At 40.6% G+C, this 17,515-nt stretch overlaps 1 protein-coding gene across 1 annotated transcript; it reads right to left on the reverse strand.

The window, feature by feature from the left end:
- Positions 1-2,022: 2,022 nt before the first annotated feature.
- On the reverse strand, positions 2,023-16,199 carry CYSLTR1 (cysteinyl leukotriene receptor 1). The gene is made up of 2 exons (XM_067548356.1): positions 16,016-16,199; positions 2,023-6,571 (listed from the first exon to the last, which is right to left on the reverse strand). Exon 2 carries the CDS (start codon positions 6,564-6,566, stop codon positions 5,511-5,513), a length of 1,056 nt encoding a protein of 351 aa, XP_067404457.1. The 5' UTR covers positions 6,567-6,571; positions 16,016-16,199; the 3' UTR covers positions 2,023-5,510.
- Between the last annotated feature and the right edge of the window lie 1,316 nt (positions 16,200-17,515).

Below are 17,515 nucleotides of genomic sequence, written 5' to 3' on the forward strand. Positions count from 1 at the left end.
CAATCAGATTTTTCTGGGTGCTCAAATGGAAGGATTCACATTTCAAATCTTGGCCTTTGTGGTCTGTTTTAAAAACATGCATAACAATTAAATACTTGGAAATCTGCCAACGTGGCAACTGAGCCACTGCTTTGTAGTGATTTTTCCTATTAATACACATAGTAATGTTACAGGGGTCTATAGCATAGAACGAGAGGATACTGAACAAGATACATGAAAACATGTGACATTAAGACATGCTTATCCCCTGCCTCTGAAGCAGCCAGCATGTCAGACATTTTATGTTGCTAGTTTATGGGGTCAGTGAAAAAAAGTCTCTGTCCCACTGTTTGCAATGTTGTTGTCCCTGGCAGATCATAACAACACTTACAGCACTGACCAGCTCAGAAATAAAGGGTAGCCCTGGGTTTTGGCTGAGCCAGAACTAACAGTCTACCTTAATTTATAAATTAGGTGTGGAGACATAGGCTCTTCCCCAAGGGAAACTGTTTGATCATTAAAAGAAAAAGGATGAAATTTTGCAAAACTCAAGTACTCCACTTCTCAAGGACCAATCACTAGGTGACACTATTGTACCATGAATTACAGCTTATGCAGCAGAAAAATTATGTTCTTTATACTCAGGCAGGCAGATATTGATGTCTCCTTCTCTTTTTTCTAGGCATATCCCCCGTGCTCATCCTCATATCAGCATGGCTCCTCTCTTCCATGAGTTTCTATCACTTTATTATTGGCATGACAAGGCAAACCTAGACAAGTGCTGCCAGAGCTAACAGACATATCTGTGGATGAGACAGGGTTCACAATAGGGATAGGAGGCCAGCAGAGAGATACATCTCTCTTTCTCTGCTCCAGGATTTCTCTTCAGGTCCCTGTATATTACCTAACCCTATGCTGAAATAAAAACCCATTCACTGTTGACATCATCAGGAAAGGGGCAAATGTAAGTTACTTTCTAGCCCGTTTCACCAGCATTTCAGAAAATCTTGAGGGTGAAATCTTGGTCTTATTGAAGTCAGTGGTAAAACTCCCCTTGGCTTCAGTGTAGCTAGGATTTCACCCTAAAAGACAACAACATTATTGCTTTATACTAACCCATTTGTCCCAATAATCAGATTTCTATATATTGCCAAATTCTAATTAAATCATCAAGAATTAATGCAATAGTTACTGGAATTTTTGTAGCTTAACAATACAGAAGACACATTTGGTAGCACTTTACTTGTAGGTTATTAATTTTGCAGGGTTAAAATCTGAACAGAAAGCTGTTTGCTCACAGCTCTGTGCAGACTCCTCTACACAGGAAATCACAGTGTGAGACCTGGGACCTTGAGATTCTTTGCAAGTCACGTAAATGGCCTTTGGATCATCTTTGCTAAATAGTTTTAGTTTTATTCAGATATCACTCACATATTTTCTTTTTGTTTTGCTGTCTTCATATTCAGCTGTTTGGCTGTTTCTATGGGTCCCAGCTGTCTGCTTGTCCAGATGTTTCTCTTCACTGGGATTGCAGATGTGGACAGAATAATTTTGTCTTTAATTCCCCTCAGCATTGAATGATACAGGTGTAACACCAGTTGTATCCATAATCTGTAGACATGGGGGACCTAGTCTTGGGATTTGGCCAAGCTGCACTTAGCACAGGACCTAAGAGGTGAGGCCAAAGGCAACTGTCATTCACTGCCCATCTTCTTGACAATGGGCTATTTCAAGTCCTTGGTGCAGGTTACAACAGCCACAGGGCTGCTCTAAGCTGTGCCCAGCTACAACAACCCCAAAAGGCACAGTTCACCATATTATCTTTTAATATCACATCTTCATTAAGAAGAATTCTTATGCAAGGTTTTTAAAACAAGAAAATCAGAAAACAGAGAACAAGTCTCTAACTATAACTTGCAACATTTTCTTTTAATTGTGTCCAGTCTTGCTTTTTAAGTACAAAAACCTTCACTATTTTACAAAAACAGGCTTATGTACCTTTTCTTACCAGTCCTATTGTGTCATTAAGAAAGACGGATGAAATGTGATACATAAATCTTTACTGTACAATACACTGGATGGAACATTTTCATTAGATAGATCTATAGTACTTAATACATATTTTGAAATATACTCTAGAAATAGGCCAGTGCAAACACACTTACACAACGACACCATTGACAACATCATATAAATAGCTTGAGAGACAGCTATAACACTTTACATCAAACATAAAGAACACTTTCTTTAGAACTCAACTATTTAGCCCACTCTTAATTTACACTAGTAAAGCAATTTTCTTTATACAGAAAGCTATTGGACTGCATTAAGACCACAAAACGAAATACTTCTTGCTTTTCATTGTTATTTATCTACTTGTTTTCCATTTAAGATGCTCACTCTTACAAGAGTCCATACAAGGGGTGGCCAAACTTATTGACCCTCTGATACGATCTTCAGAAGTTTCAGAGCTGGAGTGCACCTGCTGGGCCCCAGAGCTTCAGCCCTGCAGTGGGGTGGTAGGACTAGTGGCTTCAGCCCTGCGGGAGGTGCCTGCTGGGGCTAGAGGCTTCTGCCCTGCAGCGGGGGTGGTGGGGCTTGGGGTTTCTGATCCTTGGGAGGGCACCTACCAAGGTTCAGGGCTTCAGCAGGAGTGGGGTTGAAGCTCTGGCAGGGGCACCCCATGGGGCTGGAGCCCTGAGACCCCCCTCCCTGCAGAGCTGAAGCGCTGGTTGGCGTGCCCCGCTGGACTGAAGCCTTGAGCCCCGGCAGGTGTGCCCTGTGGGGCTGAAGCCTTTAGCTCCACCACCCCATGGCAGGGCAGAAGTCCTGAGCTCCTCACCCCCGTCTGGTAGGTGAATGGGGGGTGAAGCACAGGGTGCTCCGCGAGCTGCACTTTAACTGTAAAAGAGCTGCACGCGGCTTACGAGCCGCCAGTTGACCACCCGTGGTCTATACTGTATTTCTTTCTTCATGTGCCAAGGGCCTTTGGTCCAGCAAAGGTAGCATTCCAGAGAAAGGGAAACTGTCATTTTGTTTCTAATTGTTCAGCACACTTCTTCCTTCTTGGTTAAAAGGCCAAAAAGGTGCTTCCTTACATACAAGATGAATGATAAAAATCCAGCCTCAATGTATCCTTTAAAGGCAATGGTGTGCCTAGCCTTCATCTGCACTGTAGTCTAACAAGATGCTGTCATGTTTTACCTTAAGTACAGTAGAGCTTCTGACTGTCTTTCTTATTCATTTATTTTTTTAATGTGGAGTTTTCATTGAAGATCTTTCCAGAGGTCTTGGGTTTTCTCCCTTCCACAGTATGTCAGCAAGATGTGCAGCCAGGAATCACCCCTTTTGGGTGTGTCGTTTTCCTTTTTTTTAAATTAAAAATCATCTTCTAACCCTAGACATTTACACAGCACTTCTCAAATATAGATGCTGCTCCAGCAGTGAGCTCTGAGTGTCCGGACCCTTGCATCCGTGCAGAGCTCATTGCAGAATCAGGGCCACATGGCTTCATGCTCCAGCAATTATTTACAGACGACTCCCATTGAAAGAAAGCCCATACAGGGAGCCACATTTCAAAGCTTTTTATTATGTGAGCATTATATGACTGGTATCTCTACCTTAAGTTAGGCTTTAACTTTTCTTTGTGCTGGTACTATTTATAAATCTGTTTGTTTCATTTAGAAAGTTGTAACACTGTAAGTTTATATTCATAATGGCAGCACAAACAGAAGTTGGTATAATTTGAAACAAAAAAGTTTCCATTGTGAATTAAAAGCAAACAGATTTCTATCTAAGGGAGGCCAGGATATCTGTGTGTCTGACACCTGTAAAACAAGCAGAACACATGCGGTGTCCTTCAGTTTGGTTGCTTTGAGACTTGGTTCATCTTGTCCTGGAGTATATCGCCACTTTGGTTTGACCCAGAGAAAAAGGAAGTTACACATAAAACAAGAAGGTGGTGTGAGGCTAGTCATCTATGAAGCAGATAGAATAGTGCCAGCCAAAAATTCTACATTATTGGAAACCTGCGAATGGTCAGAGGAAGCCAGCAAGTCTCCTGCTAAATCAGCGTTAATTTGAAAGACGTGTGGCAGCTGCAATGAGGAAGTGTGGTTTGATGCTCGTCCTCCCACCATCTAAAAACTGAGCAAAAATGCAATATGAAAAATGTACCTGATGACTTACTGCTGTTTAATATTACTGCTAGGAATGCTCGCAAAGCTACATAGGCAACTTAGAATACCCCTCTCTTTTCATCCCTCTTTTACAATGCCTCTCTATGGTGGAAACACTTTAAAGAGAAGCTGGGGTGGGAAGGTGGGTGGGGTTCAACTCTGTATCTTGAATTTTAAATATACACTCCACCTCCCCTCCTCCCCTTGCAAAGACTGACTGATACATGTGCTTAACTTTAAGCAACCATTGGCTTCAAGAAGACTACTCATGTTTTTAGGATTCAATTGGTGCAGGACTGGGACCAAAGTGCTTGTTTGGGAGGTGCATAGAAGGACTATGTCTCATAAATTTATGTGTAAAATTCTGATAGACAGCAAGTCATGTAAAGGTCTTGTAGCTGTGAACTAAGGCAACTACTGTGTTGCAGTATATTTGGAAAAGGGAACTCAGACTAAAGGAAATGTATAGAGGAGGGGAAAATACAGTTCCTGTGTGGGAAGACGTAGGCTCAGAACAGTCCTTAGGCTTCTCTAAGTTACATCAGAGGATGGGCCAGCCACTGGCCCCCCAACTGGGGAAGTGCAAAGGTGGCTTAAAGTCATCCATCTGCACACATGCCCTTCTGAATTAGGTGGTGCCATAATCAGTGATCCAGGCCACTGAACATTAAAAGCCAGGGCAAAAAATAACTGGGGGTTGGGTAGAAAATGTCTTGGCTTCTGATATATAAATAAATCACTGTGTGTTTTGGGATTCAGTGCATAGTCTCCTCCTCTCTTCCCCCTCCCTGTTTTCAGAAGTTCCAACAATCCCTGTCATGGCAAATATTTACATTTCCCACCCGCTCAGTCACTAATGCTCTTTGTAGATTTGTCTGATACCCTTATGTGGGATTTGCAGAGTTTGTTTGCATGAATTCACCAGCTGGCAAATGTTTTCCTGCTGCTCTGCTGTAATCTCTTTAGTGCAGAGGGAATGTGCATGCCTTCTGAGCATGTTTTCAGAATATCCATTCAAAAATAGTCTTTTTGTTTTTGGGTCCCTTGAAATTTAAAATTTTCTGCAGAATGCGCCACAGCATGATAAATAAACTCCTCAGTGGCAACCATCGGAGTATCTGGTCAGAAAGGTAATGAATACAAGCAGGTCCATTTTGATTATTATCTCTATTTAATTAAGGTGAAGATTTTTTTCATTTTCATTTGTTTCGTTCTTGTCCCCTGAAAGAATTTTGAAATCACTGGCGTCCTACTGTGAGCTTATTTCTACTGTAGCGCCACAAAAAATCCCCTGCCTTACAGGGAACAACTCAGCTTACAAAGGAAGCACAGCTACGCTGCAAATCCAGCTTGTTAATGGCTTTCTTGAAATAGCTCTTCATCTTTCTCCTTTAATGATAACTTTTTCCTGGGTCCCTGTATCACACTGGAGGAGGAAGCCTTTCTAAATGTTGAAAGTCTCCTCCGAAAATTGCCCCCTGAAAAGAAATACAGGAGCGGGTCAAAGCAGCAGTTTGAAGCTGCCAAAGATAGGGTTATCACTACTGATTTCTGCATAAAAAGGAGGCCTTCGCAGCTGGAGTCTTTCCTATTCAGAATGTGAAGGTAGATTGTGCGCTGAATGTGGTAAGGTGTGAAGCTGACCAGGAAGGCAGTTGTTACAATGATTATCATCCAGACGGCCTTCTTACGAGTAGTCTGATTCTTCTTCAGTGAATTCTTCAGTAAGGTCCTTATGATCATAGTATAACAGATAGTTATGACGCTAAAGGGGATAATGAAGCCTACAAACAGCGCAATATAATGTAGGATCAGCAGACTGGTCACCTGATCTCTTTCTGGAGGTTCAAAGCACTTTGTCTTGTTACCATCTTGGTAAGATTTACTCAGTAAAAATGGAGAACTTGTCAGTGTGACAAAAATCCAAATGCTCACACATGCCAGTTTGGCCTTTTTCTCAGTTACCAAATTGAGATTTTGGACAGGGAAAACTATGGCTATGCAGCGAGAGAAGCTCATTGCCATCATGAATAAAATGCTACAGTACAGGTTGACGTAGAATGCATAGGAACTAATTCTGCATAAGAAGTCACCAAAGAACCAGTTGCCTTTGTGAACGTAATACACCACTCGAAGAGGCAAGGTGCATACACACAGGAGGTCTGACACGGCAAGGTTCAGCATGTAGATCTGGAAGGCTGTCTTCTGCTGGTAAGTTTTTATGAGGACACACAGGACAAAGCTGTTTCCTACAAAGCCCAGAATGGCAATCATAGAATACAACGTTGAGTACACTTTGTTTCGGAAGTCATCAATGCTCAAAAGGCATGTCCAGTTGCCCATAGACCCTGCTGTCGTATTTCCTGCAGAATCCATGGGCTCTGTCTGAGAGATGTCACCTGGAAACATACAGTCTAAAGATGAAAAATAAAAATGAGTTTTATAAAGCAGCACATCAAAATATAACACAATTATTAAATGGAAAAGAGAGGAAGGTGGGTTTGTTTGTTTTTTTGGGGTAGGAGTTAGGATGATGAGGGCTCATATTGAGCTAATATTTCAAATATCCTATGCCATGACTATCCACACAAAAGGCAAGATCAATGTTCTTAAACTCAGATAATTCATATTATAAACATGCTGGGTGAGATTTTCAGAATTCGTCAGCATTGGCCAGACGCTTCTCCCATTGAAGTCAATTGGAGTTTTGCCATTGACCTCAATGGGAGCAGAGTTAGCCCAACACTGAGAACTTCTGAAAATCCCATGCTAATTTCTTAGATCTCATTCATTCTGAAGTAAAATAAAATAAAATAAAACAAAAAAATCCCCACTGGGGCTACCACTGGTTCCAAACTGGCAATAATACTGGTTGGAGCTGCAATAGAGACAAGACTTTATTGGCTTCCAGTTCTAACTTCCATGTTAGTGAAATGGGGGAGAAGAAAATCTTTGACAGCAGTATAATCACTGGTTGGCAAATATTTAACTTTAAAATGTATTAAAAAGGGACACTTTTAACTATTCTTTCCCATTTTTAGTGTTCTCGCTCTCTAAGTGCCTGGCAAATCCGAGCTGCGTCCACACCATTCCTGAGGCCTTCTTCTCTGAGGGCGGACCTCAGCAGGAGAAAGCCCAGACGGCGATTTTTGAAGCTTTAACCAAAATGTACAAACCAGCCTATAATATGTTATGATATACACAGTTACAATCATTTTAAAAATTGTTATTTGTTACTTTACAGAAAACGGAAGAGCACTCTGATGCAAGGCTAGACAAACAACTTGCTCTCCGGGGACATCACGAATCATTTGACCTCATGAGAAAATTAGATTTATCAACATAACCATCCACCTAGTGACATTTTTGGAGTTGCAGGGTATTTTTCTTTGGCATAAAGAGAATGGTAACAAATTAAGACAATGTTTGACAACATGGAAACACTACTTTAAGCTTCATCCTTTCTTGCCTGTGTGACTTGCTGTACAGGCAATACCAGTTCTCCAAGTAATCAAGCTGTTAAGTCTGGCTTCTCTTACCTCTCTTTGCACATGGCCTATGGAAAATGGCTATCGGGGAAAATAAAAATGGCTGTCGGGAAAGTTGGAGAGAGGTGAATGCCATTGGGGAAGGAGGGAAACATGTTCAGGTTCTGAGGACCATTCTGAAGTTTTTTGTTGTTCAGTTTAGTTTTACTTACGATCATTTGTTTTGATTTACGCTAATTGGGACAAATTTTCAAAAGTGATCAGCTCCTATAGTCAGGGCCAGATTTTTGCAATTATTCAGCTCCCTTTTAGGCACCTAAATAAAGCAGCCAGATTTACAAAAATGCTCAGCACCTGGCAGCTCCCTTTAAAAAATCTGACCTCTTCTTTTAGGTGACCAAATGGGTGCAGGGCATTTCTGACCTAGCTGGCTCCTAAGTTGTCTTTTTCTATGATAAAGTGGCAGAAGAATTTACAGGCACTTATTGAGGAACATTGGGGATAATACTTTGAATTCTGCTCACAATTCAGCCTGGGAATCCAAATTTAAATCTGATACCATCTAAAATCCTGTGTGGTGCACACTGGCTCGCCAAAGTGCATTGAAATGACATGACTTGAAAATGATGACCACTGCAGGTGGGGTGAAAGGGATTGTGACACTATATACACATTATGGCTATGCTCAAAAACTCAGTTATGGTGGCAAAGGCTTCCATCAACAAAAGTACCTTATTGGTAGTATGGTGCTCAGGTCTCCCAAATTACTCTTGCTATATGATCTCATGCATATGTCTACACTGCCGCGGAGGCAGGCATCGATGCAGTGGCATTGATTGAGCGGATCTGTGTAGACCCACTCAATCGATGGGAGAGCGCTCTCCCATTGATTAAATTAGTCCACCTCTCCGAAAGGCGGAAGGCAGCAGCAACTGGAGATTTGCTAGTTACATTACGTAACGCAACTAATGTATCTTGGTTCAAACCAGCGCGGCAATGTAGACTAGGCCCCTAAGAGTCACAACAAAACCAACACAGCAAGCGAGATGCTTTCCAGAATTCAATTAAGTTTCTGCCATTAAGAGTTTACAGTCTAAAATAATCCTTTAATCTGCTACAACGTACAGAATACTTACAGCTCAGCCAAAATCAGTCGGGTTGCCTGGTTATAAACAACCACGAAGTGTGACCTGACGTTTTCCTTAACAGTTGAATTAGGGAACATTATACTACTAAGTATTTCATCACCAGATGGGGTTATTGAATCTTTTTTTGGCTATTTTCTTCTCCTTTGCTCATATTAATTTCTTTTGGAATGTAATTAGGAAGGGAGAGGTTTTTCTATCCATAATGGGGCTCTGCTGTCATCTTTTATCAAGAGTTCTAGACCAGTGCATTTTTTGTTGTAATTTAAAATTTACCCTTCATTGCTGAACTCTGTCAAAGATGGGGGCCATTAAAAGAGGTGCTATGAAGATAAAGATTTACTCCCAAAAAACAAAGAAAAAACATGTGCCATTTAGGAAGTGCATACTAGTGTGGTGCAAGGGGGCATATAAGGTCAATCTTCTGAAATCATTAAGGAAAGTGCTGAGTTCAGGCATTTAAACTCTTTTGGTTTCCTCTTATACTGGACAACTTCTGTATCAGATAAATATTTCTTGGGGGATATAATAATAGAAATTCTCAGCAGCAAACTCTGAAGGACATGCTAGCTATAGAAATGGGTGTGATCTGTAAAGAACCCATCTGTATATCTGTAGAGGGGCAGGTGAAATTTGGAAGTGGACAAGCAAATCTGATATATAATAGTTTGTTCAGAAACACCTCTCTGCAGTGGGTAAGATCACATCCTGACTCAGGGCATAGTAGGCAAACCCTCCATCACTGTCTGAGCTTTTTTACACAAACTCTGTTCCCTTTTGTGGGTTTCATTCAGTTTCATTTCTTTATGTAGAGTAATTTAGAACATCAGGCTGCCTGATTTGTTCCCTCTTAAATCTGTTAACAGTGACATTTTTTAATGTTTGAAGTAGATGAGTAAAAATAAAGAGATATGTCAACCACTTTAAAAAACCTAGTGCAAGATGTTTGAGATTCTATATATATGAGAAAGAGTTAATATATAGTGGCGCAGTAAGTACTTAGACTGTGAGACGTTTGGGGCAGGGCCCATCACTTTGTTTGGTGTTTGTGCAGTGCTGAGCACAATGGGGTCCTAGTCCATGACCAGGGCTCCAGGGCACCACAGAAATACAAATATTAAATAATAATAAGTAATTTGGGATGGTCAGATTACTTAGGAGTGGGAAGGCATCAGTGGGTTATGCAGATGTTCCCAAATGAGAGAACATTTATACCACCTTACCCTAACAAGCACTCTGTATGTGCCAAATATTTTACAGCAAATCTATTTTTATAAATATTTTGGGAAGTTTTAAAACTTTGTTAGAACCATTTTTTGTTTTCCTCTGCCCCTGAAACCAGATGCTCTAGTTACCATGAGTTCAACAAAAAACTCTAAAAAAATGACCTAAATAGCTTTCCATACATAAAAATATCTTAATCTTCAAGGTTGATATTTCAGGATAATCCATGCATCTCCCCAGGGACAGAACATGATAGTCTCCCCACTTACAGTAGTTCAGTAATGAGTCAGATTGACTTTGAGGAAGAGGTGTGGCCGCACTAGTGGGAAAGGCTGTGATTGGAAGGAAGTTACAATATGCAAATTTAAACAAGCAAGGGCCATGGGACTTCCAAAGACCTAAACTGATGTTCATCATTTATCTGTTGTAGGAAGGGTTGACATCCCATTATTAGTTCCCTGAAATGCCCATTTCCCCCAGCTGTTGGCTGTTATCCATAAATTACTATTTCTGTTATTATTCTTAAGAACACAAGCTACTAGTAAACAGCTGTTTCTGATCATACCTTTCTTTTAAAACAGCTTAGCACTGACATTTGTCAGGTTTCTAAGTATGATTAAAGTTTTCCTTTAAAATCATGAGTGAATTTTTAAGCAAAACTAAAAACCACTGATGAAAATGTGCCACATTCAAACAAGTAGACTGATATTAACAACCAAAATATTTAACAATTCTTGTGTTTATCTATTCAAATAATGTATTTGTTAGTTGATGATTTAGGTTAGTTTTTCATCATATAAAATGAATCATATGGAAATTTACAAACATGACCAAATGCCTCTATTGATGTAGTCATAATCAACAGGAATTTTTAACTAAATCAGTTTCTGTCTATACTTGATGGAGTCCTGAACCAAAACCCTGGATCTGAACAAACCTCAGCTGTGGAGGTGTTCACAATCTGACTCCAGATCTAGACATAAAATTTGTAAATAGTCTCTCCCTCCCACCTTTTTTTTATAGTGGCTGAACCAAAACCTTGGATCCAAACATCCAACTCTGGGTAGAAATAGGACTGAACTTTGTGACTTGGACCAATTGCCTGTTCATATATAGAGGGTATCACAGATCCCTCTATTTTTATGTTCTTTGTATAACTAAGTGCATTGACCCATTTATCTATATACAGCTGCAGCTAACATTGGTAGGCATGTAGGCAACCAGGAGGGGGCAGCCATGATTAATAAGAAAAAAGTGTATGCCAAATTAAAATCACCATCCAACAATTCAGAGACTATTTAGTTTTGTTATTCTTAATAATTCTTCATATAATATACCTGGGGCTTCTAGTGGAGGAGTACATGAACCAGCTGCAAACCCTTAACTAAGACAGCTGCTTTAAAAAATTCCTCATTGTTTTATTTTAGCTTCCAGGATGAGAGTGAGGGACAGCCAGAACATGCAGAACAAACTGAAAACCTTGATGAATTATATTGCATAGGTTTGAGTCAGCTTGCGAGATCAGTGTGGTTACTTGTATGCGTTTTATTTTCCATTAGAGCATACATGTATGTTCCTCCGGGTTATGCCTTGTAACTGCTAGTCACATACAGATCCTAATGCTGTAAACAAACGTGTGCTTAACTTTGTTCACACAAGTAGTACCACAGAATCCAGTGAGATGAATGTGTGGCAGTATTTGCAGGATCAGGCCCACAGTGCGTCACGTTTATTTTATAGTCTAGCCTTTATAACAGACTCCCTGGATAGATCGTCTAGGTCAGTGGTTACCAGTCTATGGGTCATGACCCCAGCTGAGGTTGTGCCATCAGAGGACGCCTTTTTTATTTACAGAATGGCAGGCTCCCTGCTGTCTGGGGCCATGGGAAGCAACAAAGTCTGAAAATGCGATCATGCAGGCAAGAAGTTTGGGAACTGCTCCTGCCTCTCTGTGGTCCATGGGAGCTTTGCCATCGACAGGATTACCAACTCTCAAGGTCTTATTTCAAGTCTCCCCATATTTGGTGTAATTCATGAAGCCTCAGTTGCAGGAATCAAGAGATTGCATGAGAAACTCTCTTTCATTAAAAAAATAGGAAGTTTCTAGCCCTCATGGGTTGCAGAGAAAAGCTTGAAAGTGTGAAACAAGGGAACCCTAAAATCTCAGAAATCAGAAGGCAAAGGAAAAGAACCCCAAAGGTATTTTTTTTAAATCTCATGATTTTTAAGGCAATCCTCATTTTTTTGGGAGCCTCAGCTCATGATTTCTATACTGTTCAGGTTGGCAATAATACATTGACTTCACTCTGTAAAGATCAAGCCCTTATCCTCTAGTCTTCAGCTCTGAACCCGCAACCACTTAAGCACATGCATAACTTTTCTCAGGAGAGTTCAATGGGACTAGCTGTGTGCAAAATTACTCATGTGTGCAAGTGTTGGCAGGGTGGCAGCAATAGAGAAGGGTTTCCATTTTGGTTACATGAGCGTTTTGGCTATTAGATTCTTAAATAAGCGTCTTTCTTTTGCCCATTAGTTTGTCCAAAGCTGAGGGACTTTAATATAAGTAAGTTAGTGTTATGTGGGTTGTGTGTTCTGCCTTTGTAATTCCCCCTCCCCCCAATTGTTTTATTGTACCATGCAGTCAGTAAGCAGAAGTGTGCCAGTTCCTAGCCTTGTGACTAAGTCTGGTGCTTGCAGCAGACAAGAGAGAATGGCAGTGAAATGTTAGGTGAATTCTAGTGCCAGTGAAAGGTGCTGGAGGCTGAGGTCCTCTGTGTACCCCAAAACAGACACAGCATAGGCAACAGCAATCCAGGCCCCTCTGCACTGTCCTGGCAATGTACCTGTATTGTAAATAAAAGGGACCAGCCCCTGGTTTTAGACAGCAATTCAATTTCTATGCTCATTGACTCCTGGTGCTCTTTAATATGGCCTTGTCTACACTAGGGATTTGCCTTGATTTCAGCTCCCAGTGTAACTACACCAGAGCAAACGCCTTGTGTAGACAGGCAAAAACTCCATAAACCATAATTTGCACCTGTGCATTTTACGACCATTTCAGTTAGGATAAGCTCTCCCAGTGCAAATAGAGGCGTTGCGGTCTACACTAGAGGTTTGCACTGCTGTAGTTACATTGGTAGCTGGCCACCAATGGCTGAAATTGGGGCAAACTCCAAGTGTGGACAAGGACTAAGCATGCTAGCAAAACTTTCAAATGGTGGTGGTGATGTTTTGATGTGGAAACTTACGTACTGCAAAGCTGTTAAATGATAGCTTTCAGTCATAACTAACCTGGGGCTGGATTCAAGCCAAGCTTCTATTACAAATTTCATGAATCATCTAGTCTGCCTGCATCTGCTCTTCCTGGTAGTGTCCAATGTACAGGAAATAGAATTTTCTGTCATATTGATTAGGAGCATTAGATCAGCTGTGGGTTATTTTTAAAATATAGTAAAAATGTTATGCTGAAGTATACTTTTGATGTTATGGTTCTGTGCCACTCCTAGGTAAATCTGTATGCTATATTTCCTGTGGCGATGTTAACTTTTAAGTAGATATGGTTTGAAGATCACTGATGTTCTCCTTCTTATGCATTTTGTATTTTCCATGCAAATAAAGATATGTGGAATCATAGAAGTGTAGGACTAGAAGGGATCTCAATAGATCATCTAGTCCAGTTCCCCTGCACTCAAGGCAGGACTATGTAATAACTAAACCATTCCTGATAAGTATTTGTCAAACCTATTCTCAAAAACCTCCAATGATGGAAGATTCCACAACCTCCCCGGGCAATTTGTTCCAGTGCTTAAATACCCTGACAAGAAGCTTTTCCTAATGTCCAACCTAACCAGCCCTTGCTGCAAATTAAGCCCATTGCTTCTTGTTCTATCCTCAAAAGTTAACGAGAACAATTTTCCACTCCTCGTTGTAACAATCTTTTATGTATCTGAAAACTATCATGTATTCCCTCAGTTTTCTCTTCTCCAGACTAAACAAACCCATTATCCATTTTTCAGTCTTTTCTCATAGGTCTTGTTTTCCAGACCTTTAATCACTTTTGTCGCTCTCCTCTGGACTTTCTTCAATTTATCCACATCTTTCCTGAAATGTGGCACTCAGATCTGGACACAGTACTCCAACTGAGGCCTTATCAGCACGGAATAGAGTGGAAGAATTATGTCTTATGTCTTGCTCACAACACTCTTGCTAATCCCCCCCAGAATGATGTTAGCTTTTTTTGTGACAGTATTACACTGTTGATTTATGGCTTCTTTGAGCCGCTTCTTAAAGTAATTTTCAGATTCTGAGACATAGGCTATAGATTTCCATTTATTTCCCAGATAATATGAATTATTACCAACAACAATAAAGCCTCATTATCAGTCTGTTCCTGATGTACCAATATTTTCTTAATAGGTAAATAATTGCTTTTGTATTTGATTAATTCTGACTTGCAATTTGATAGTATAGTATTTGTATTCAAGTGAATACTAAAGAAACTCAAAGATTTAATGTGATACCATTCAAGCTCTCTTTAAGGTACATGTTTTCCAAGGTTGTAGCTACACTGGATATTTTCTTTTAAATCACCCATTGTTGATACCACCAGTTCAGCTTCACCAATGGTAGCAAAACTGGGAGTGCTGGTATAGAGGGGCCACCAGTGCTTTAACCTAGAAGCAGGGCAAGGGTGACGGGAAGGCTCACTCAATGATTACCTATTCTGGTCATTCTCTCTGAAGCACCTGGCATTGGCCATTGTCAGAAGAGAGGATACTGGGCTAGGTAGACCCTTGGTCTGACCCAGTATGGCTGTTTTTATGTTCTCAACCCCATGCTGACAGTACAATAATTAAAACACAGGTGGCTGGTGTTCACTTATTGCTTATATCTTACACAGGAGGTTAAATGGCATCAGATACAGGATTTTGGTTTCTTTAGTATTCAATTGAATACAAATACCGTACTTTCAAACTGCTAGCCTTATTCAAGATTTTTGTTATGACTTGAATACCTTTCAGCAGGTTGTTTGGGATATTGTTGGTGATCAGGAACATTTTTCAGTCAATACATGAAAGTTCTTGGCAGATCAACGATATGAGCTATGTTCACCCATCCTAATACTAATATTTCTCTTTTTTTTTTCCTGGGTGGAGGTTAAAATGATCATTGTATAATAAATGAGAAATGGTAGGGTTCTTTGGTTGTGGGTAAGTTTAATATTATTATTGAAATGGAGAGCTTAATGTCCTCAAAAGACATTTGCCTATTTCTGACCATCTTGACAAAATAATAGACATTGTTCATTTCCAGGGAGGGTGGGGCATAACTGGGTTCTGTCTGTCAAGATATGCATAAAGTGAGGTTCCTAAATCCATAGTTAGGCACCTGAATAAATGTGGCTTGATATTCAGTGTGCAGATGCCAAAATATGGATTTAAAGAACCTCATTTTTAGGCACCCAGGATTGAAAATTTTCTTCCAAGTCTCCAAAATTGTTGTACAAATTATCAAAAAGTCTGACATTATATCTGAGGAAACAGAAAATGATTGAAAACAGACAAGGAAACTAGCAACTACTGAACTTTGGACATGAAGTCATGTTCTCTCCTAACTGAATCTGGATCAGAAGGTAGATGAGAATGAGGTGGAGAGCCTTCTCCACTGCTGGAAACCCCCAAATACCCCCTCCCAAATACACACGCTATTGAGGAATCCACTGAAAGCCCTAACATGGTCCTTAATGAAGCTCTGCTTCAAGAGTTCTGCCCCATGCATACTTCTTCCATTATATCACTGTAGCTGTAATTTACAGTTAAAAAAACACACAGTTTTCTGAACAATTTATGATAAAAGCCTAACTACAGGTTACAAAATCAGACTAAAGAGAGTAGATAAGACTGCCCTGAGACCTTTGCAACTTTCACTGTACCACAATCTGCAGTATTAAAACTATGGAAAGAATCTTTGCAACCAGCATTTAATCATCAGATCAACTTACCTTTTAAGTCTCCAACTTGACACACAAGATCTTCTCACTGTTTTCACCCTTAGAAGTAAATGAAAGATTTTTGGGGAAGTCTAAGTTAAATATTATCTTCACAGATCTGTTTGGGGCTGGCTTCGGTTCCAAACTGGTTACATCAGAGCATATGCTAAGAGCACATACTGTTTTACATTTTCTCTGGCCGTTTAAAAAAGCCTCTGTAAGGATCCTCCCTGAGGCAGCCCGCTACTACTTCATCAAAACAGCTCCCTGCAGTGATAGGAGGCAGCATGTGGCAATTGGCTAATGCTCAGAGGGGAAGAAGAGAACAGCCCACAAACAACTAAACATCAAGTTAAGAGAAAGTCAGTTCATGACATTTTTCTGGTGCAGGAGGGGGGAAACAAACAAAAACAAAAAAAGAGAGAGAGGCTTGCAAGTGCATCTGCTCAAGTTGGCTCATCTAAACTTCAGCCCTCCAGCTGCAATTATACAGAGCTGTGAGACCTCTCCTGCTTTAAAAGAAGAACAGCTTGTGTCCCTCCCTAATTCCTGTGGCTAGGGAGTGGCTTAGCCCTATCAACAGTATAGACAAATAGATAACTTTCCCACAACACATTAACTCAAAGAAATGGATTGTTTAGGCAAGCTGCTGCCCTTATTTGGAGTATGTGGCAGTGAGTCCAGAACAAATCAGAGGGTGCCTTTGAGTTTGTCTTTTCCAGATACCTTTTCCTATCCCCTTTCCAGATCTATTGTCCCAAGGCATCTCATTTTTGTTTCCTGTTTTAAAAATTAAAAGTGCAAAGAATTGCTTGGCAATCTTGTACGATTCCATCAAGGTTCCCCATCTGGGAAGCGGAAGTTCTGTAGCATGCTCTGAACTGGCCCTGGGCTCAATAAGGTAACTTACACAGCGGGCTGGGATTGTCAAAGGAGCCTAAAGAGTCTGGTGGCCAAATCCTATATATCTAAGGGCTTCTCTACATGGAACACTACTGCACAGCAAATCAGGTGTGAATCTACGGTGCAGTAGCTTGCCACACAGTAAGGTGCTGTGTGGACACTGCTACCATGCACTAAAAGTCTCAGGGTGCGCTTTGACTTATGACACTTCAGTAACAGCCAAAGAACACTCTGGGACTTTCACTGCATCATAGCTGTGTCCAGTGCTTAATTTGTAATGAAAGAGGTGTCATGGCTAGGAACTGCCAAGCCTAGAGGTGCTGAGGCTCAGCCCTAGCAAGCCCCGGCACAAATGAAGCACTGGCTGTATGGGATGCTACTGTGAAGCGAGCTAACACACTGCAGATTCACACCCTGACTTACCATGCAGTGATGGTAGACAAGCCTCCAAAAACCCAGCCCAAATAAATACACATGGTTGACAATTTGGACCTATATGTATAAAAATCACAGAGGTTTTGACACAAGGCAGGAAATTCAAAGTTAAGGCTCAGATTCTATCCTGCAGAGGGGAATAATAGATTTGTGCCCCAATTTACTTCTTTATGC

The sequence above is a fragment of the Emydura macquarii genome, unplaced genomic scaffold, assembly GCF_026122565.2.
Source record: "Emydura macquarii macquarii isolate MOO-44397 ecotype Brisbane River unplaced genomic scaffold, CSIRO-AGI_Emac_v2 contig_1253, whole genome shotgun sequence".
Taxonomy (NCBI): Eukaryota; Metazoa; Chordata; order Testudines; family Chelidae; genus Emydura; species Emydura macquarii.